A 23,416-nucleotide genomic window follows, 5' to 3' on the forward strand; every position below is an offset into this window, starting at 1 on the left:
TCGGTGCAGTGTTAAGCAACTCTGAGAAATGCTAGGGAAATTCTGGGAACTGTAGTTTTGTAAGGTCTTTAGCCTTCTCTGTCAGAGAGCTTTGTTGCCTCAATAAACTACAGTTCCCAGGATTCCTTAGCACTGAGCCAGGGCAGTTAAAGCATCCTCAAACTGGATTATTTCTGCAATGTGTTTTGGTCCTGTAGCGGCCATCGCTTCATGCTATGAAATTCTGGGTACTGAATTTTGCTGAGGCACCAGGGCTCTCTGACAGAGAAGGTTAACAGTCTCACAAAACCACCCTTCCAAGAATTCCGTAGCATCGAGCCATGGTAGTTAAAGTGGCGTCAAACCGGATTATTTCTCCAGTGTGGATGCAGCCTTGGTCTCTAGGAACAACAGTGGATCTAAAAACACTTCTAAACCATAGTAAACCAGATCCCTTTGAGCTGTGGACAGCACAGACTTTCCACCAGTCCATAAATCAGCAGCTCAGTTGACCAATAGTACCCTTTTCTAGTTTGGATTAAACGACACATGTATCTGGTCTGTTTGCTGCTGAAAACAAACCACCTCTGCAGCTGTTGTGTGCCTTCAAGTAGTTTCCAGCTTATGGCAACCCTATCATAGGGGTTTCTCGGCAAGTTTCTTCAGAGGGGGTTTGCCATGGCCTTCCCCCGAGGCTGAGAGAGTGTGACTTGTCCAAGGCCACCCAGTGGGTTTCCATGGCCAAGCCAGGATTCGAACCCTGCTTTCCAGATTCACGGTGCAACGCCATGCTGGCTCTCAGCTCATTCTTATCCATGCCTAAATGTACAGTAACCGCTTTAAATAAAATGGATACGGTTTTGTTTCTGTTAATGGCAACACAGGCAACTCATGAGCAGCAAGTAGTGTGCAGAGTTCAGATGCTGAAGAAGGAGAGTAGATGCCCTCGGTGTCTGTGAAGTAGGGAGAGGCCGATTCAACAATAAAACAAATAAAAGGTCTTTCTTGCTCCTCACTTTTCACAGCACTGTGATCTGCTTGGTGTGACTTCAACAGTATTATTGTTCATTAGACAATGTCTAGTCTTTTAAAAAAAATCATGTAACGTATTTTCTCTTTGAAAATCAGCCAGTATCAAACACAGTAACATGCATAATCGGTTGTAAAGTTCAACACTTCCATTGTTTCTGTGGTATGTAGGGTTTTTTGTTTTTTTAAAAGGCAGGGTATAAAGGGAAATCATGTTAATGTCTTCTCAATAGCGCGATAGAAATGCAATTGCCAAGGTTTAAAAGCTAATCGCGTTTAATTCGCTCTATTGGGGAGGCAACCTGGGACCTTTAACATTTAAAGGGTCTGCACTTCAGCACAAGCAATTTGTTCCATTGGCAAGGTTGGGTTCGCAGTGGATTTCAGTCTTGCTTGAGGTGTTGGGCATAACTTCGTTTACAGTGGATTAAAATACTATGGTGAAGAAATAAATTTTATTTTATTGTTTTTTACTTTGTGTGGGGTGGGAACATGAAGACATGCGCCAAAACAGTGCGTGCACAAAACGATCAATTCCAATGTACTAATGATTCATTGTGAAAATATTGAATGCTGTAGTGCTACTGTTGCTTTTTGTTTTCACTGTCACAATTATTACTAAATTGGCCCTGGTGTGATAATCTCCTTTGGAAGTTTTTAAACAGAGGCTGGAAGGCCTTCTGTCAGGAGTGCTTTGATTGTGAGTTCCTGCATGGCAGAAAGGGGTTGGACTGGATGGCCCTTGCGGTCTCTTCCAGCTGTAGGATTCTATGAAATGGGGATCGATTGGCAAGGTTTGTTCAGAGGTTTGCCATTGCCTTCCCAAGGCTGAGAGAGTGTTACTTTTCCAAGATCACCCAGTGAATTTTATGGCTGAACTGCGAATCAAACCTTGGTCTCCAGTTATAGGTAAATTTCATTGAAAACCAGGAGTTGGGAACCTTACACTGGGATGCCAGATGAAGTCCTCCGATTCCTATTCCCCAGGCTATCCTTCTGCAGTGGTCTCCAACATTTTGCAAGCTTGAAATGCCACTTAATAGTAATATTTGATCTGAACTCGAAGATACAGTCAGCCCTACATACCCATGGTTTTTTTTATCCATGGAAACAACCATCCACAGATTGAAAATATTTTAAAAATATATATAAATTCCAAAAATCAAACCTTGAATTTGCCATTTTACATAATTTTACTATGTCGTTGTACTGACTGGGACTTGAGCATCTATGAATTTTGGTGTCCATGAGGGTTGCTGGAACCAAACCCTAGTGGATACCAAGGGGCCCACTCTACTGGCATTTTGTGCCCCCCACCATGGGAATACATACCCCAGAACCTCTCTGAAATTTAGCTTGGCCCTAGGATATATTAGGATATGTATATCCCCTTCCTTGCTGTAAATAGTGGGAATTTTTTATTGCTATGTACCTTCAAGCTGATTCCACTTCATAGCCATCCTTTTATAGGATTTTCTTGGCAAAATTTATTCTGAGGAGGTTTGCCAACGGCTTCTTCTCACTGCTGAGAGTGTGACTTGCCAAATGTCGCCCGGTTGTTTTCCATGGGCTGAATGGGAACTCAACAGAGCTCTGGTGCCACAACAAACTACACTTCCTGGAATGCCATCGAATGGAACCTTGGCCTTTAAAGCGGTGTCAAACTGGATTATTTCTGTAGTGCGGATGCAGCCCTAGATTCTTAGTACAGCACTGAAACCACTATACAGTACTGTACTGTAGCACACTGGCTCTCTCACATAAATGAACCCAAGAGAGAGGCCCCGTAGTGACTTATCTAGACACCATACAAGACCAAAAAATGTATCCACACTACACATGTATAGCAGCCTCACACTGTGTTAACTGTCTTGGCTCCATCCTGTGGAAACCTTGTGTCTGTAGTTTAGTCTGGGTCTTTCAATCCTTTGCTGGACAGTTCCATTCAACTCCCGTGAACTATAAACTAATTGCCAGATTAGAAACCCCAGGATTTCAAGGATGGAGCCATGGCAGTCAAAGTGATAGTAAACTGCAGATGCACCTGAGGAAATAATCCAGGTTGACACCACTTTCTGTGGATACCGAGGCCTGACTGTACTCATAAATCTAAAAACTTTAGTCAAAAAATTGACTCCCCAAAAACCCTCAATGCATCTGCACTGCAGAAGTAATCCGTTTTGACACCATTTTAAATGCCATGGCTCAATGCTATGGAATTCTGGGATTTGTAGTTTTGTGAGATATTTAGCCTTCTCTGTCAGAGGCATCTGGTGCCAAAAGCAAACTACAGTCCCCAGAATTCCATAGCATTGAGCCATGGCAGTTAAAGTGGTGTCGGACTGGGTTATTTCTGCCATGTGGATGTAGTTTTAGTAGTGCGCTTTTGACACGTTTTACATTTTAATTCGTGGCTGTTTTTAACTTTTAAAAGCTTGTTTGGTTTTTTAAAATTATTATTCTTGTTCATTTATATAGCACCCTTACTAAACACGGTACTTTATTATTATTATTGTTATTATTAAGCTTTATTTAAAGAGCGCTGTAAATATACACAGCGCTTTACACACACAATCATTTAAAAACAAAAAAAGCCCGCCTATGGCGTAGATTCTGTAAAAAATAGTTTTAACATAATACACATTAATACATCTTAATATGAAATAACAAAATATAGCAAGTCACAAATAAAAACGAACCTACAATAACAATCAAGTGATCAGGACAAAAATATTTATAACTTGCCACGTTGTTTATTTATAAGTTCCAATATAAAATACTAAGAATGTAATAGTAATGCAAAAAAAAAACCTACAAAAATACATTAAAATATTATTGTATGTAATCTAAAAATTACATACAAACACATCAATAAAATACAGTAACAGTGATAATTCCAGTTAAAAACTAAAACATCAAGTATTAAGTATTATATTTATAATATTTACAATATTTATAATAATAATAAACATTTATATATATATATATATATATATATATATTATTTTTAAAATATAATATTAAAATAAGTATTAAATATTCATTTTAATGCTTCTGTATTGTTTTTAAAATAGTTTTTTTTTTAATTTATATTTATTCATTGTAAAGCTTCTGTAGCTTTTATTTTTAAAGGTATTGGTTTAAATTTGCTGTTGGCCGCCTTGAGCCCCTCTGTTGGGAGAAAGACGGGCAACGAGCAAAAACAACAGGGCAACAAATCAGTGCGCAGGCGCAGTTGCGTCGACAGGGCCCAGCTGCCAAAACCCGCGCGTCAAACTCCGGAGCCGCGCTTCCCCATTGGTCGCGGCGGGGCGTGACCAGGAGTTCTCGCGAGATTTCAGGGCCTGAAGCTGGCGCCGCCATGTTGGAGTAGGGAGAGGCCGCATCCAGCTTATGTCGTCCCTCAGCGTTGGTTTTTTAATTTTTTTAAACAGGGACGCGAAGGTACTGCCTTCCGGCTCCTGAGATATTTTGGCGGCGAGCGGCGAGGACAGGATGGTGCAGTCCTGCTCTGCCTACCGTTGCCGGAATCGATACGACAAAGAGAAGCCCATCTCTTTCCACAAGTGAGGAGGGGCGGGGGAGGGAGGAGCCATGGCGCATGCGCGGGCGGAGTTCGTTATACAGGGAGATGCCTCTAGTAGGAGAGGCGGCTGAGGGAAGCCTTTGCGCAGGCGCACTCACGCGGAGGAGGGAGTCTCTCATAGGGAGCGGCAGGGGAAATCGCGCATGCGCACTCGAGCGGAGGAGGGAGTCGAGAGGGAGCAGCCTCTTGTGAAAAGAGAAAACTAAGGGAATTGCGCACGCGCCCTCACGCGGAAGAGTTAGCGGCCTCTAGAGGAGAGGCGGCTGAAGGAATCGCGCATGCGCACTCGCGCAGAGGAGGAGTCTCTTTAGACTGGGAGCGGTCTCTAAGAGAAGAGTAAAAAGAACGAGGAAAGCGCGCATGCGCTCGCCTTCAGCGCAGAAAAACCGTTGCGCGAGGCGTCATTTAGCGGAGGGCGCATGCGCACCTTTTGGGAAGCCAGTTATTTTATTAATTTTTAAAAAGACTGTCGCCTGATGGCAGAAAATAATAAAACAGAATATTATTGTTGCTGAGCGCCTATGGCGGCCCTAAGGTGAACCTATTATGGGTTTTTTGCTTGGCAAGATCTGTCCAGGGGAGGTTAGCCATAGCCATTGCCTTCCCCTGAGGCTGAGAGAGTGTGCCTCCTTGCCCAGAGTCACCCAGAGGGCTTCATGGCTGAGGCGGGATTCGAACCTTGGTCTCCAAAGCCACAGTCAAAGCACTACACCAGACTGGCTCTCTCAGTGAAATAAGTGCCATTTCTTGTCTTTCTCATTCCGAAATCAAAGAGACCAGAGATATAAAATACCCAAAAAGGCTCAGATAGTGACACTATATGCAAATAATATTATTTATATGCAAATATTAATATGATTAATATTAAACATTAAAATTTTTAATATTTAATAATGTTTAATAATATTTAGTATTAATGCTTAATATTTAAATATTAGATAATATTCAATATTGATGTTAATATTTAAATAGAATATTAATATTTAATACTATTTAATGTTATAAATAAAATTATCATTATATTTATTAATTTAATTAATATTTAAATTAAATATTAATATTTAAATACTAATATATAATATTATTTACTATTAACAGGTAGTGAAATCTTGCTTTCGTGTAGAATTACAGCCAGCCTTCCACATTTCTTATTTTGATTTTGGGAGATTTGATTATTTGCGGTTTATTAATATGTCCTCTCTGGGGATTTCTAGGTCCTCCAGAGCAACTCTGCCAGACGTTGACCATAAAGTTGTCCTGGAGAACCTAGAAGATGAGAGAGAAAACACTTCTCTAGGCATTTGTAGGTCCTCCAGTGTGATTCTATGATCAGCTTCTGGCAGATGTTGACCACGGAGTTCTACTGGAGGACCTGGAGATTCCTAGAAAGGTCTTACCTTAGGTAAAAAGAATAGTGCTTTTTTTTTAATTTGCTGTTTTCCACATTCACAGGGATCCTTCGCCCCTAACCCCAGGGTAACAATAACTGGTTGTGGAGGCACTTGCACTGAGGGCAGCATAGGTAGGGCTATCTGCTGCACGGTGTAGTGGTTTGAGCATTGGACTAGGACTCTGGAGATCAGGGTTTGAATCCTGGCTCAGCCATGGAAACCCATTTATCACACTCTCTCAGCCTCAGAAGATGGCAATGGCAACCCTCTCTGAAGAAAATTGTCAAGAGAGCTCCATGACAGATCGCCATAAGTTGGAAACGAATGGAAGGCACACAACAACAACTACTAAAATGTAGAATTCAGTCTGAGTAATACTAAAAATATTTGGGATGGAATCTTGTTGGGCATTGTGCCAGTTTAAAAACTATTGTACAAGCATTTTCCCTTTCCCAGACTCTGTAAATGTAATCCCTGATGCATGAAATCATTCTGCAAGCACACATGCATTCCTCTCACTTTGCATTTGGTGGGTGCAAAGGTAAATAATGGCTGCAGAGCCATGCGATAGAATATAACTATACTGGCCTAGGTTTTTGGATGCATAAAGTATATAGGATCTTGTGCTGGTGAATAGTAGGGGGTATTAATACACATTTCTGTTACACACAATCAATTTTGTTTTGGATTAGAAGTAGGTTCCCAAGAGGTCAGCCCCTTTTCCTGGAAAGCTGACTGGTTCAATTGGCACTCAGTCTTCTTTAGCAGAATTCACAACTGGAAGCACTGAGCCTCTTGGCTCTGTCTGAGACTAGTTTTAGCAAAGTCAGGCAAACAGGCAGTATGCAAGTTTCATAGATAAAAGCTTCACTAATTAAGGTGTATTCAGGCATATTTACATGGAGTGCCTAAGCCCTGGCTAACTATAGAAAAGCTTCAAGAAGAGGAGCAGCTCAACAGAGCCTGCACACACCTTGAAGGAGGAGTGTTATGTCCACAGCCCCCCTGATGTGGTTGTTTTGGGTACATTCCCATAATGAGCGATTTAGCAATTGGGAAAAGTTATAGAGGCAGCAAGTATAGGGTAAGAGCATGCAAGAAATCCTTACTGTCTAATAGTAAATGTGGGAAGGAGGTTGAAGAGAATGCTTGGCTGGGAAGCATTTCCCAACAATTAGGATAATCAAATAAAGAATAATTAGAGTTCTGATATATTTTGAATTGTTATGTGCCTTCAAATTGACTACAACTTGCTGTCATCCTATCATAGGATTTTTTTGACTATTCAGAGGGTGCTTGCCATTGCCTTCCTCTTAGACTGAGACAGCCTGACCATCCCAAGGTACTGTGGGCTGCCATGGCTGAATGAAGATTTGAACCCTGGCTTCCCAGAATCCTAGTTGAACATTTGCACCACTGTACCACACTGACATATGGTATTCTGAATTGTCTAACTTCAAAGAGAGCTCCTGTAGTTCCCTTACAGGCATAATAAAAACTATGAACTCAGTCCTTAACAGGATAAGCTATAACAAGGAAGGTGAAAGGCAAAATATGTCCACATCTCCTGTCTAATGCAGTATGAGGTATTAAGGGACTCCATGAGAGCGGGCAACATTTCTCCAAATGTAGCAGTGTCCCTCTACTATTCTTTATAAAACAAGGAGTCTCTGTGCCACCCATGTCATTTGATGGAAGTGTTGGTAGTAACTTAAAGGATGCTCAAGGCACATTTTGCTTGCAGGTTTCCTCTCACAAGACCTGATCTCTGCAAGAAATGGGAAGCTGCTGTTAGAAGAAAAAACTTCAAGCCAACGAAGTATAGTAGCATTTGTTCTGAACACTTTACTCCAGATTGCTTCAAAAGGGAATGCAACAATAAGCTCCTAAAAGACAACGCTGTGCCGACAATATTTTGCCACACAGAACCAAATGTGAAGGTAAGCGAAGTGTGTGGATTTTAAAAGCTGTTGTTCACAGATATGTTTGTTTATATATAAGCAATAGATTATTATTTCTGAGCAACAGATATAACAGATCTTCTTGACATGCTAACTTAATTGTATGTGTCTATATGCATTCAACTTGCCTGTTGATTTATTGCAACCCCATGAAAATTTCATACTTTTTTTTAGGCAAGGAATATTCACAGGCAGTTTTGTAATGGCCTACATTCTCTTGAATGTTTTTACATTTTACGTTACCTTGTCCTCCTCTGCAGTTATATCATCTAGTCACCCTGTCCACCATCCAAGTACTAACCAGGTCCGGCCCTGCTAACTTCCAAGGTCCGATGGGATCTGGTGCCTTTAGGGTATTTAGACATAATTACCCAGAAATTTTCTCTCATTAACCAACCACTACGTTGTTGTGCCTTCAGATGTAAAACATAAGAGACATAAAACATGAAGGAGGGCCAGTGATTAGGCAGAAACTGGGAAAGTATTGTTATCCTTAAATACTCCCACATCTTGCCAAGGATACTTTGTATGTATGTGTGCCTTCAAGTTGCCTGTTGATTTATGACAACTCAGTGGATTACATAATGTTTTTTTAAACAAGGAATAATCAGAGGTAGTTCTGCCCGTTTCTTCCTTTGAAATATAGCGCTTGGTATGCATTAGCAGTCTCCCATCCAAGTACTAACCAGAGCTGACCATGCTTAACTGCCAAGATCAGAAGGGGTCTGGTGCCTTTAGGATACTTAGGCCCTCATAATTCAAAATGACCTGAATAGACTAGAAAGCTGGGCCAAAGCTAACAAAATGAATTTCAACACGGAAAAATGTAAGGTACTTCACTTAGGGTAGAAAATGAAATTCACAGATATAGGATGGGGGACACCTGGCTGAATGAAACTACATGTGAAAGGGATCTAGGAGTCCAAGTAGACCACAAGCTGAACATGAGTCAAAGGCTAAAAAGGCCAATGCAATTTTAGGCTGCATCAATAAAAGTATAGTGTCTTGATCAAGGAAAGTAATAGTGTCACTCTATTCTGCTTTGGTCAGGCCCCACCTGGAATACTGTGTCCAGTTCTGGGTACCACAATTCAAAAGGGATGTTGAGAAATGAGCATGTCCAAAGGAGGGCCACCAAGATGGTGAAGGGTCTGGAAACCATGGCCTATGAAGAATGACTTAGGGAGCTGGGGATGTTTAGCCTGGAGAAAAGAAGGTTAAGAGATGGTATGATAGCCCTATTTAAATATTTGAAAAGATTTCATATTGAGGAGGGAGCTAGCTTGTTTTCTGCTGCTCCAGAGAACAGGACCCGGACCAAGCTACAGGAAAAGAGATTCCACCTTAACATTAGGAGGAACTTTCTGACAGTAAGGGTTGTTTGACAGTGGAACAAACTCCCTCAGAGGATAGTAGAGTCTCCCTCCTTGGAGGTCTTCAAACAGAGGCTGTATGGCCATCTGTCGGGGATGCTTTGGTTGTGATTTCCTGCATGGCAGGGGGTTGGACTGGATGACCCTTGTGGTCTCTTCCTACTCTATGATTCTGTGATTATTTCCTATGGGGCTTGAGCATAGGTGGATTTTCCTTTACGTGGGGGGATCTGGAATTGATCCCCCGCATAAGGAGAGGCCCCACTGTATTTAAAGGATTGTAGCCCAGATGGGTAAGAAGACCCGTTGATCTCCTGTTACAGAAAGTATTTGTCTGAGACTTGGTGATATTGATATATCTTTCCCATTTTAAAAATAAGGGGTAAAACTTGCTTTACTGTTTATTTGCTGCAGATTGTATACCATGTTAAGAAACAAGTTTTAGATGTGACATCAATGACATTTACAGTCCTGTTAGCATTGGGTCACCGTAGTTTGGGGGAAATGTTTTTAAAACAGTGTTGGAATAATCTCTGTGTATACCATGTTTCACATATCCCAGTTGTGATGTTCCTTAAACTCATACCTGACTTCTGTTCTTTAGCATGCTCAAATATACCAAAGACATAAGAGAGAAGGTTGGAAACTCACTATTAAGTTGCTCAGCCTTTTCTAACCTTATGCCCTCCAGAAGTGCTGGACTGCAGTTCCCCTCAGCTCTAGTAAGTATATTGGAGTTCCTGTTTCACAAACAGTTGGGAGTTCCTGCTTCACAAATCTAGTGGAACTGGATTTCCAGTGTGCCACAATGCTGAAAGCTGAAAAGGGGTAGTATTGCAGTTTTTGTCAAACAGGCTATGTTGAAGTAGCAAACTGCTATGGTTGTTGCTTATTTTTTTTCCTCTGATCCCTTTTACATAATAAATTTAAATGTATACTCTTGTCTTGCTGTTTTAGTCTGGAGGCACTCAAGAACCACTTGAAATACCAACTCCCCCTTCTCCTTCACCTCCACCACCGCCACAAACTGACCCAAGACTAGTGGATCCAAGCATTGGTTTGTTAATGCCACCACTTCACACCCCCAATAACATTGCTGTTTTTTGTGATCACAACTATACCGTAGAGGATACAGTACATCAGCGAAAAAGAATTCAGCAACTGGAAGAGCAGGTGGACAAACTGAGGAAGAAGCTTAAAACTGCACAGCAGCGATGTAGGCGTCAAGAGAAACAGATTGAAAAACTGCGAGAGCTTGTTCAGTTTCAGAAAGAAAAAGACGTGTTGTCAGGCAAAGGTGGCTATGTGATTCTGCCTAATGACTATTTCGAAATTATAGAAGTACCTGCCTAGGAGGCTAAGATTTATATTTATGGGGCACTGCCAAATTTAGCCTCCTCAAACTAACTCAGAAGTTCATTTTAAAAACGCAATGCTTTCTACTTCTGTGTATATATTTCACCCCAACAGAATGATAATAAAAATTGCTATATAATTTTTTGTCATTGTGATCTCTTGGCATTTTTTTTAAACCAGTGCTTCAGTATGTGTGTGAAGAGAACTACTGATAGCAGCATATTCCACATAGATAAAAGAATTCTGTGCTTGTTGCTCATAAATAAAATTCTTAGTATGCAGTGGAGCTTACTCTCAAGTAAATGTGAAAGTCTTTATGTGAAATAATGTGGAAACTGCAGCCCTGTAGTGACTTGGGAATAAGACACATTGACTTGGGGCTTATTTATGAGTAGAAATGTATAGGATTGATCTATTGATTTCAAAATGTAGAACCGGAATGCAATGTAAGAATGACTGTTGATCCATAGTAATGATATTGATTTATTTCCGTATCTATTTTGCTCATTCCAGCAGTTCATGGTGGGTAACAATTCCTAATATGTATATACCTGAAACAGAATATTGAATTTATAGTATTGTATTCGTGGGAACTGGTGTGATGTAGAGTGGTAGCTATAATCTGGTAGTGATTAAATTCTAGGTTTAAATTTTTACCTTGAATAGTTTCACAGAAGTCACTGTCTCATTCACTGAGATGGACTTTCTTTGGCCTTGCTGTTCAGTTTTGGTGCATGGATGATACAGTCAAACACCCTTGATTGGTCTTTAAAGACATGATGGAACAAAGGAGAAAAGAAAGTGTCAGCAATATGTAAGGCTTAAGCCAGCAAAGTCAAAATTAGCTCCTGTAGTAGTGTCCAGAAAATAATGGGATTTCAGTATAGATGCTAGAGCAATGTGCTTGATTAGCTCATTTGTCAAGAAGGGTTGCTGTGTCTGAACCTGACATTTTGGAACAACTGCCATGTGCAGTCCTATGGAAAATATAAGTCTAGCTGCAAGATTATGAAGGTATGAATGATACTTGCTAGATCCTGATCAGATATATAGAACCATAGGCTTGTGAAAGACAAATTAGGCACTGCTACAGCATCACAAGGTTGCCAATGGGAGAAGTGGGAGTTGGATCACCATATGCAATGGATGTCTATATCAAGTGTTAAGACTCATTAACCAGAATCCTCTGAAATAATAGCCAGATTATCCTCCATTTGGTACTCACAGTTGGGTAGATTTTAGCTACATACCAGCACTTCAGGATCTCTTACTTGGCGTAGACATCACCCTGGCATACAGTTTTCCCAGCAGTGTCATACACACCTTGAAAAAGGAAAGGCAAGTTCTTGAGTATGATGAAGATGGTTGCTTCTGTGACCATCTCACAGACTAGTGAACCATTGTGCATTTTTTAAAATCAGACCTGTCAACATCTCTTGAAACTAACCTTGTGGCTTCATTAAATTCAGTGTTTTTCATTTTAGTGGTGGGAAGCTCTTTCCCTTTGAAAAGGTTCTCCTGTTTTCAGAGGTGTGCCAGCAACACCAAAGTGATGAATTTGGAGATTTTGGCAAAAAGAGTAAAAACAAAATGATTGCTTAGATACCTAAATTAGTCAGTGCTACCATATTTGTTCTGCAGTCTAGTTTTCAATAAATTAATGCCAGCATGTATGGGAAAGCTCTTCATAAACCATATAGGTTAAGATAAAGCTGCCCTGTAACTTAAAGCAGTGCTACTCCAAATAGTGATCCATGGATTACTGCCGTACCCCGTGCCATTGGCTGCCTGTACCTGGCAACTGGCCAGGAAAGAATGAAAGCTGTGATAATGGGCCAAAATATTACACTGGTCCCTGACACATGGGCTGGAAATTGCCAGCCTCCAACATCAGATAGCTTGAGGTGTACTGGCTGATAATGGCTGTATGAAATACAGATAACTGATATTTATTCAATTCAGTACCTTTCTCCTGCCATGGGACCCTGGCTAGCTAAGTACATACATATTGAATACATTTGATACACAAATAGCATCCCTTACCAATAAGAGAATGCAATGAACATTTTAAAATGAATATTATTACCTATATATTAGTAGGCAGTAAATACCAGAACACAAAATTATGTGACTAATGTTCTCATGGCTACCATATACACTGGTTGTGGATTTATTGGCGTAATGATTAGATTAGTAACACATAAGGGACTGTGTCACTCCGTGAATGAGCAGTATATATATGAAGAGTAGCAACAAAACTACATCATCTCTAGAATGGTTGGAGTTCTACCCCCTCAACAGACTACAATTTTGACAGATCTCGCCTGTTGTGGAGTGGAACATGAACAATGCCACATGTAAATACAAAATGCAGGAATAGAATTTGACATGTATGGGCTTAAATTGAGTGGTTGATTACCATTTTTTTCCTTTGGTCAATTGACAACTTGATCTTCATGTGTACATATGTAGTAGTTAACACAAGAAGTGGATATTTCAACATATGCTATGTGGGTGTTGGAGGTGGAACAGATGTCCTCAGGGCAGCTGTTCTGCTCCTCTTTATGCCAGTTCAGGGGGGGAAGTATTCTCTGATTTGCTCAGTTATACCCTTGATTTTCTGTATATTCTTTAATCACTGTAACATTGTTTGTTTTGAAGCTGATCTCTACTGGTTTCTGCAACAGAATTTGTTAAGTGGAAGCAAATAGTTTTGCTAATTGATTGTAACTAAATGTACACTTATGTTGACTATATTTTTACTATATTACGTATTCAGTATGTATATACAGAGCAGAAGGAACTAACTACCCACTGTAAGTTGATCCCATGACAAAAGTTGAACACAGGGGAGAAAATGCCTGTCTGGTTTACACTAGTGAGTGTTGCTAAGGTAGTATTAAGTCATGATGGGAATCAGATGCTCTCCAGGTATTGTTGGATTGTAATGATGAGCATTCCTCATCACTGAGTAAGTTGGCAAGGGTTGCTGGGAGTTGCAGGCGAACAACATTGGGAGTGATGCATGATTCCCACTCCTGTAGTAAGTGATATAAATTGCATGGCAATTATCAGTAAACTGGCTCTGTTCAGATCAACAAGGAAAGAGACAGATTCAGGCATTAAAGAGTAATGGAGTCATAGAATCATAGAAACATAGAGTTGGAAGAGACCACAAGGGCCCTGCAGTCTAACCCCCTGCCATGCAGGAAATCTCAATTAAAGCATACCCAAGAGATGGCCATCCAGCCTCTGTTTAAAGACCACTACTCTCCAAGGGAGTGTGTTCCACTGTCAAACAGCCCTTATTGTCAGGACATTCCTCCTAATGTTGAGGTGGAATCTCTTTTCCTGGAGCTTGCATCCATTGTTCCAGGAGCAGCAGAAAAGATGCTTGCTCAATATGACATCCATTCAAATATTTAAACAAGGCTATCATATCACCTTTTAACCCTCTCTTGTCCAAGCTAAACATACCTAGCTCCCTAAGTCACTCCTCATTGGCCATGGTTTCCAGACCCTTCACGATTTATAAGTACTCATACTATATTCAGAAAACTTGCTTTGTTCTTCCCAAATTCTAACTGTGTGTGGGGGGTTGGTGTTTCTTCAAGTTTCAACAAAAGTAACTCCCAGATATCATCAATTATACAAACATGATGCTGCCAAGACATCACACAATGGCCAGTTCTAAAAATGTTTTTGCTGGATTTTTTTAAGTAAACAAGGCAAACATGTAAAGCTTTGTACTTGTGGCTCTTGTGGAACTATAAAGATGAACAACTCATTTGAAGTTAAGGACAAGATTCATAAATGGCCCAGTGCCCCACTTCATACAATGTGTCATGCAAATTGTGAGGCTAGGAGAAAGTTGGGTTCCCACAGTGGATGAATTCATCTAACCGCTCCTTAATACCAAATGTAAGTTTTAACCCCTTTTATTCTCCAGCTCAGTGTTGCTGAACATTCTTGGAAGAAGATCTTTTACAATAAGGATCACTTTGAGGAGTTGTTTATAAGGTAAGTGTGTTCACAGGCTTCAGACCTGCACTGACTGTATATTTTTAAGCAGGGATGGTACTATCATCCAGCAGGATAAAGATACCTGCTTTTGGTAGCACCATGAAGAGAGGAAAATTACAGCAGGATTATGTCTGAATGGTGTAGCAAGACTTTTTAAAAAGTTGGCCGTTGAGAACGCAAAGCACCATTTTGGCCTTACTTCAAAAAACAATCATTGGCGCTGTGCTTAAGCAAAGTGCATTGGGAAGCTGTCACTTTTCTCCAGATGGGCCTTGTTTGAAAGTCCTTGTTAATTATTTTAACACAGAAGAAACAATGGGATTTCCATAAAACAACATATTTGGTATTAGGTGACCCATGTGAATGTGAGATTATAATGATATACTCCCATGTTCACCCAATGCATTTAATTACTATTGAATGAACAAAAGCTACTGTTTATTGGTCCCTGAAGTGGTAACTCTGAGAAGAGCAGTTTGTTGCAGACAGATTTTCTTTTTAATTTCTTCTGATGTTAACAAGACGGTACCAAAATAGCTTTTAAAAAAATCAAGGAAATCTGTAACTACTCAATACTGTACTCTAATGGCTAAAATTTCATTCCACCAATAAAAATGTATTCCTCTTTGATTAATCAACCAATTTTTTAGTTGGTTAATCTACTGATTCAGCTGACTATATCTTGTAGCTTGTGCTATTAACTCATCAACATGAACATCAGACTATAGCCTTGCTGGAAAAGATTTTCTTTTGCAAGGGAAAAACAAAATAGACAGTAACAATTATTTTCTTTCTCATTCAGTGAACTTGCAGAGAAAGTCTGGAAGAGACATTTATAGCAACAGCTTAGCTTCTTTGTCCCAGAAGATCAGAGTGGGAAGAAAGGCGAGGAAGATCAAATACAAACAGTATGATGGAAGAAGATTCTTGTGATCTTGAGTCTTCAAGTGAAGAATCTGATGTGTTTTCTCATGACAGTGGAGGTGAACAAAATGTTTCCCATAAAAAAGCTAATGTTTCTATAGAAGATAATGCAGAATATCTGAGGGATAGAGATACACCCATGAATCTTCCCACCTCAGTTTGTTCTTGTAAAGGTGACCTAAGGACCAGATCCTGTAGAAGAATGAAGCCTCACATCAACAGAGCAACACATTTGGTTCGTGAACATCAGGATCCATACTACTCTCGGAGTGACAGTAGTGTAAGCGTGGATGACGTTCTCAACCTGCTACCCATCTACCCGCGAAAAACACGCCAGCAGTTTCGACGAGAAAAGGAGGCAGCCATCACAATTCAGTCTGCCTGGAGAGGTTATCAAGTAAGAAGGGATATTGATAAAATGAATGAAGCAGCTACCCAGATTCAGGCAGCTTTCCGAGGCTACATGACACGGAAGGAACTGCCCTTGGGACTGTGTGGGTACGGCAGGACTGACAGACAAAAATTAAAGAAGAAAATAAGAGCTGAAAATGAAAACAAGTGTTTTCCAGTATTCCTAAATTGCCTTCAGCAATTTGGATTGGCATCTGGAACACATGCGGAAAAGCACAATGTCTCCCTCCCAAGTGGCAAATCAAGAAGCTGTCACGAACACATCATAGATAACTATCCTCTTTTGAACCCCAAAGTATCCTTCTTTGAAATCAAGTCAGCCCTCAGACCCAACAGGGAAGTGTTCACATATACTTCTTTAAATGTTTTTGCCCCAAGGATACAAAGATATCAGGATGCTGCCACTACAATCCAAGCAGCATGGAGGGGGTACCAAATCAGACAGAAAGCAAGGCCTATGATATCTGTGGTGAAAAGCCCCATAAAGTCCTTTACTTCTAACTTCACCATTAAAAAAGCCTCTTGGAAACGTGCATTCTCAGTACGTACTATTGAGGCACATGAAATCCAACAGATCTTTACAAGTTCTATATTTGGAAAGGCACCACGAATTCGAAATATTAACATAAGTACAGTAGTGAATGGCATGCCAGCTTCCTCCCAAAAGCCAAACATATCCATACAAGTATTGTGCCCTAAAGGTGTGGTCCAGGGATTTCAGAGAGACATGAGCAGAGGCGCACAGGCGGTCTACACAGTTGAAAGCGAAGGTGCTTCAATACCATCTCAGATTCTTATTCATGTCAATATGAAAAAGGGAAAGGACGTCCTCTCAAAAACTGAAAAGAAGATGTAAAAATTCAGGAGATGTCTAATAAAGACCATTCTTAGAAGTTTTACATAAACTGAACTGTGTTTGTAGATGCACATTAGTCATTCACATTCTGGACTTTACACACCAGTCTGCCACAATCACACTAGTAAGAATGGAAGCATGCCAGTTTGGCATAGTTTGTTATCATACCACCATGATAACACTTTGGTGATCCATGGTTGTGTGATATGTTTTCCCCACTGCCAAATGGCTACTTCCAGGAGGGAGGGTAGGAATGAGTGATCGAGTCTGCCAACTGTTTCCGAAAGTCAGCTGCTTTGTGAATGTCCATATGCTCACACCACATGACTCCTTAGAAAGAGAACTGTAGCAGAAGGGACTTATCACATGAAGGCAGTAATGGAATAGCAATGAGATTGAGGTCCTATTGACCGATTTTGCCTGTCGCTTTAAAGGTGCACTCCAGTAATGATTAGAATGCAATGGACACAGTGCTGTGTGATAGGTACTGACCAAAGACACTTTTATCCTGGTAAATTTCTGCTTTTATAGCCTTTTGGTTGGTTTCCCGCCCTCCCATGCTTTTAGCTGTCTCTGGGGAGGGTGGGGGAAAGAGGAGGAACATGTGCATGCCTCTTCCTCTTCTTCCCCCTGCTCTCCTGGGCCTTCAGTTGTCTCTGGGAAGTCCCACCCCCAAAGGTGGATGTGACATCCCCGTCACTGGGTAACACTCGGTGTGGGAACACCTTTCAGTTTGGGCGCTGGGTCTCTAAAAGGTTTATCATCATTGAACTAGATAGACTTGTAAGGGAAAATACATTCCTTCAAACAGCCTGGACCTATGTTAATATTAAGCATTATAGGATATAATCAGTGCTTCAAATTGTTCCTGGAATTAAACAATGAGACTAATAATGATGGAGTCTTTGTAAGTAACCCGGATTGAACCAGGTTGTAACATTTTAGACTAGATGAAGTTTCAGAATGTGTTGCAAAAGCAGCTCCATAGGGAACATGTTACAGGAATTTAAAGGCACAGATCTACATGCCTGAATCACACATCTCTGGGTGGTGCAGCTGATACACTAGGCGTAGCAGTGCAAACACCACTGCTGAAATGGGACATCCAGGATCAGGGCTGATTCCAAGAAAACGTCCAAGCTCCGAGCATGAGTTTAGGAGAGTGCAATCTCATTTGGGACAGACTGGATCCCTTGTCTGGATTAAGTTTGTCCTCAAGTCCAGTACTGACATCAGCCACTTCTGTAGAACCCAAACAGATCCTCTGGACCTCATTGCAAAGATAGGGTCAAGTGCCATCCAGATAGGCATAGCATTGAGCCTTCCTGGTTCCACACAGTCTTCCCCCATATTAAACAGCATGTGGAACAATGAGGGAACCTACAGGCTAATGGCTGCCTCATTGAGCAGGCATTTAATATTACTTCCATGAACTACTAGAGCCCCTGTTAAACAGAACCTCCTAAGTTTCATTCCAGAAGAGGCAGCTCAGAAGACTACTGTGGTTGATGGTTCTGAAGCTATCAAAATGTCGAGCAGAATCAACCGGGACACACTCCTCTGTCTGCTTCCCAGCATAGATTGTCCATAAGGTTGATCAAACCCATCTGTGAAGGGAGAAGCTGAGTAAGCCTAGTTGGTGCAAGTCAATCACAGCTCAGGGAATGCTATGAAAGGATGGCTATGAGAGAGAAAGGATAAAAAGCTGAGGCTTGTCTCTGTCAAAGGGAGATTGTTAAAGATAGCATGTTATTGTTAACTGCCCTTGAGTCAACCCCAACTCATGGTGATCCTGTATATGAGACATCTCCAAGACCCCCTGTCCTCCCTTGCTCTTCCTAGGTCCTGTACAATCATACTTGTGACCTCCTTAATTGTCTGGTCTTTCTTTCTTTCTATTTCCCTCCACCTTCCCTTGCATTATTGTCTTTTCTAATGAGTTGTGTCTTCATGATGAATTGTGATGAGTCATGATGTGGCTGAAGTACAGTAACCTCAGTTTGCTCATCTTGGCTTCTAGGGAAATTTCAGGCTTGATCTGTTCAAAGGTCCATTTATTTGTCTTTTTGGTGTCCACAGTCCACTCTTTGCCAGCACCACATCTTAAATGAATTGATGTTATTCTTATCATTCTTATACATGGTGATGGGGAATACAATGGCTTGGATGATTCTAACTTTAGTGCTCAGTTGTATATCTTTACTCTTTAGGATCTTATCTAGCTCTTTCATGGCTGCCCTTCCCATTCCTAATCATCTGATTTCTTGACTACCGTCACCATTTTGAGATGGCATAGAGAGAGGGAAAGGATTGTAGAGAGATAGGGGAAAGCTGTAATAGAGATAAGACATTCAGCCAGAGGGAAGTAACCAGACCTGAAACCAGATTATTACTATGGGACTAATAAATTTCCTTGTTACTGGGGAGAGACTGTATAATGCTGGGGGAGAATGGAACCAGGGAGGCTCAATGCTATCCCTATCTGGATGACACCTGACTCTGTCCTTTCAACTGAAGTCAAAACATTGCCCCCAACAGATCCCTTCCAAAGTTGTAATTCTTGACACTACAACTTCTGCAATTGAAACTAACATTGTGGATGCCTTGAGGATATGCCTATTAAGATCTGACTAAATATAATTAATTGCTGGTAACATTCAGGTGACCTGTTTCAATGGAAGCAAGGTTGGACCAAGGAGGAATGATTAACAAGTGCCTCATCTTTCTTCCCTCTGACCTCAAGGGAAGTCTCTCTGGGTAGCACAAAGCCAGTCTGTGCTGGAATCGGTTTTGAAAAGAAAAGAAAAACCAAGAAATTCGATGGCACTCAGGGCTTTGCTAGAAATCTGATGAGGCGCAGGTATCTGTTGGCATAGTAATGTTATGAGACTTCATCTTCTGCTCAGTCTCTATGTATCTGCTAATATAACTTATACCACAGAAATGACATAGCCTCATTTATCCCCAGCCCTGCACAGCTTAGTTGAAAGAGCTAGGAATGATTAGCTTGAAGATGAGCAGATTTACAGAAGAGGTTATAGCTATCTTCAGAATGCATGGAGAACTGAAGGCAAAAAAATGGAGCCAACTTGTTCTTTGTCTGTCCAAAGGACAGACCTAGAATTAATAGGGGGAAATGGCACAGAAACAGATTTCAGCTAAACATTAGAAGAAATTTCCTGACAATGAGAGATGTTCAATTGTGGAACAGACTGCTTTGAGAGGTGCTGAACACTTTGGGGAGAGATATTCATGCAGTCTCTGAACTGTCCAGATCCTTTACATTGGGCAGCAGGTTGGACTAGAATAGATGATGTTGACAACCCCTTCCAATTCTTAACATTACAGTATGTGATTCTGAGATTTCCAGTCGGGTAGGATGTTTCCAGTAGAAATAAGTGATGGGTCACCATGCTTCTTGGATCGCTGAGAGATGCTGCGAATGTTTCAAAACCCCACTAGGTGTCCCCATTTTCTTTTCTAGTTGTGGCTATGCTAAGCTTTCTGCTTAAGAGTTCCTGCATCAAACTCTTAAGCCCCTAAAAATGTATTCTTTAAAGAGTTTGTTAAACTTTAAACTACAAGACTTTGGGGTTTGTTTGGTTTTGTGTATGTGTGTTCTGAACAGTGTTTCTGCTATATGACAACATTCATTGGGGAGAAGACCTGAACAGAAGACAGAAAAACAAATGTAAGAGGTGGGGAGTGATGGGCATGGGACATTGGGGTGAGGAAATAACAGGAATATGAGCAATTCAGGAAGACATCATTTGGTATTTTACTGACAAAGAAATACTCTTTTGGATAATGCTTGTGTAATCCATTCTTCCTATTAGCACCCTGTATAGTGGTGGCTATCCTGGGTTCATGTGATAGTAGAATGCTTAAAGGGAGAAGATAATGTGTGATGCAGAGGCTCCCATCTGTCAACCACCACTGAGCAATTTAGTGGGGTGTAAACAGCAAGAATTAAAATTTATTCAGTGCAGGGAGAAAAGAGAAAAAGGAAAGCATAAGGGACAGCAAGTGAGTGTACACAGTTAACTGGAGTTTCTAACCAATAAAATTCAAAATTCTTAGATGGAGAGTTATCAAAGATGACCATGGCCCGGTCCAGATGGATGCGAAAGGACGCCCTTGTCACATGTGAGGAGCGGGGCTTCTAGACACCCCTCGCTCTTCGCCCGTGACGAGGGTGTCAAAATGGTGGTGCCCTGTACAGATGGGTGCTGCCATCATTACGTGCCGGATGCATAGCGTCCGCACGTCACAACTCCATTATGAGTTCGCGAGTGCACCATTGGCGCACTGCGACATAATGGCATCGCAAGAAGAACCTGCTTTTCGTAGGTTCTTTTTGGTCCGCAGGGAAGTCCCACGGTCTGGAGGCTGTGGCTTCCTTGTGGACCAAAACTAGGCACTGGGAGATTGTCCGTTTTGGATGGTCTGTCCCGTGCCAATGTCAGGACTATCACAGGAGCAAAAATAAGCTGCTCTGGGCAGCTTCCTGGAAGGGGTGCCATAGGCGCGTCGGGGCACCCTAATGACACCCTTTCCAAAGAGTGCCGTTTGGGCACTGCGCCACATGTGCGTCGTCATGGCGTATGCCATAAGGACAGGTGCATGGCATAATAGTGCCGGGCAGTGTAACAAGGGCTTTAAGCCTGTGAACGCTCAGCCCTAGCTTAACCCTAATGTATGTACAGGCCAGCACAAAGTGCTGACTTGTACAACCCCTAAATTTATAGACACTGCCCCCAAAGGAGCTTGCAAGTTCCAGTAAGAAATCGATTGTTCTTGTGCATCTTTAAGTCATTTCCAACTTATGGCAGCTCTAAGGTGAACTTATCATGGGGTTTTCTTGGCAAGATTTGTTCAGAGGGGATGTGCTCTTGCCTCCCTCTTATGCTGAGAGTATATGACTTGCCCAAGGTCATCCAGTGGGTTTCCATGGCTGAACAGGGATTCAAAATGTATTCCCCAGAGTTCTGGTCCAGCACTCAAGCCACTGTACCATGCTGGCTCTCTTGAAGAAATCAATTCAACCTTGGAAATAGTAGCAAGTTGCTGCTCTCATAGCTGACCTGAAGATTTGCACACAGCCACTTCCTCTAACCTGAGGAAAGGCAACCGGGGAGTTTGCACACTTGTCTCCTGCATGGAGATGACCTATGAAAACTGGAGACTCAGATCCAAGCCCTGAGATTTGGCAACTGTACTAGTTGAAGCAGCTGCTCAAGATGTGGTAAATCATGGCATAAATTATTCAGAGTGTTTGCCATTGCCTTTTTCTTAGACTGAAGGAGTATGTTTTACCTAAGTTTGCCCATTGGGTTCCATGGCTGAGCTAGGATTTGAACCTTGGTCCAACACTCAGACTATTACACCATGCTGGCTCTTACGTTTATTGTTGCTGAAATGTTTTAACATGATTTGATACTTCAATATGGTAGTTTATTGAATTGCTTGTCAACTTTCTATCATTAGATTTTTGTTAAAAGTAATTGTTGTTGTGAGTTGCCTTGTAGGGAATCTCACAAAGGGAGAAAGGAAAGATGGAAACTGAAGGAACAGATGAATGAATGAGTAGCTGGAGATAGGTAGGGGTATTTTCCTAGTGCAGTTATCACCCCCAAAGCGTTTTCCTCTCTCCAGAGTAACACTGACAGTAAGAACAGAAAATATGGGGATAAAGGTTTTCTTCTTTGGTTTGTTCTGATCAAAGTTTCCATCCTTTCCTGCAGTTCAAGAGTTGGGAGCCAAATCCAATGACTTGTGGGATTTGTTAAAAAGATTTTGGTCTGATCTGTCTGAAAAGGAGAGACAGTGATCAGAAGCTGTGAATCAGGGGGCCTGAGTCAGTGGCAGCTGGAAGCTTTTGTGTCAATGAAGGGGTGATTCTGCTCTGGATTTTATTCTGAATTTTCAAGGAGTGCTGAACCCAGTTTGGGGGGTAGGGTTCATCCCCTTGGATAGTTCCTTTAAGGTTTGCCCTAAAATCTTGATTTACCACTTCACTGAGATGGAAGTCACCAACCACCACAGGTTTCAGATCATTTTTGACCACCTCCAGTTAAAAGATCAGCACCCCTTTTCACACTACACAATGATAACACTTTAACTTCCATGGCAGTGGGATTTGTAGTCGGGTGAGGCAACATAAGAGCTCCCTTGCTGAAAATTCTGCATGTCCCTTCCTATGCTGCAGACCTCATGTTTCCATAGGATGGAACCATGACAATTAAAGTGGAATCTTAGTGCTATAATTATATAGTGTGAAAAGACCCCAGGTGAAGGCAAACAGTTTGATCTGAACAAATCATCTGGTATAAGGCAGCTTCCTATGTTCCTAACCTTGAAAAGAATCCTGTCATCTTTTGTATTCAACTTAACACTGTCCTTTTTCTCCTCTGTATTTACAGATGATAATAACTTTGCACATTAAAAAGAACTTGGTGAGCTCTGGTTTATGTTGCATTCTGCCTTATGCTCCTTAAAGGAAAAATAGAATATCAGTATAACCAAGA

General features: G+C 41.2%; 3 protein-coding genes across 5 annotated transcripts in view; all 3 read left to right on the forward strand.

The window, feature by feature from the left end:
* Positions 1 to 23,416, forward strand: part of CHRNB3 (cholinergic receptor nicotinic beta 3 subunit) — a 62,995-nt gene that overhangs the window by 6,784 nt on the left and 32,795 nt on the right. The window contains exon 1 of one of the 3 annotated variants that reach the window (XM_042449222.1): positions 7,848 to 7,925. The exons of the other annotated variants lie outside the window; for them this stretch is intronic. The gene's annotated coding sequence lies outside the window, so the exon portion shown is untranslated. Of the gene's footprint in view, positions 1 to 7,847; positions 7,926 to 23,416 lie in introns of those variants that run through there. 3 annotated transcript variants of the gene reach the window in all.
* Positions 4,268 to 10,821, forward strand: THAP1 (THAP domain containing 1). Its single transcript, XM_042449226.1, has 3 exons — positions 4,268 to 4,574; positions 7,730 to 7,925; positions 10,277 to 10,821. Exons 1-3 carry the CDS (start codon positions 4,504 to 4,506, stop codon positions 10,670 to 10,672), a joined length of 663 nt encoding a protein of 220 aa, XP_042305160.1. The 5' UTR covers positions 4,268 to 4,503; the 3' UTR covers positions 10,673 to 10,821.
* On the forward strand, positions 11,414 to 16,947 carry LOC121921316. The gene is made up of 2 exons (XM_042449224.1): positions 11,414 to 11,689; positions 15,501 to 16,947. The coding sequence occupies exon 2, from the start codon at positions 15,609 to 15,611 to the stop codon at positions 16,887 to 16,889; it is 1,281 nt and encodes a 426-aa protein (XP_042305158.1). The 5' UTR covers positions 11,414 to 11,689; positions 15,501 to 15,608; the 3' UTR covers positions 16,890 to 16,947.

Source organism: Sceloporus undulatus, chromosome 2 (genome assembly GCF_019175285.1).
Source record: "Sceloporus undulatus isolate JIND9_A2432 ecotype Alabama chromosome 2, SceUnd_v1.1, whole genome shotgun sequence".
Classification (NCBI taxonomy): Eukaryota; Metazoa; Chordata; class Lepidosauria; order Squamata; family Phrynosomatidae; genus Sceloporus; species Sceloporus undulatus.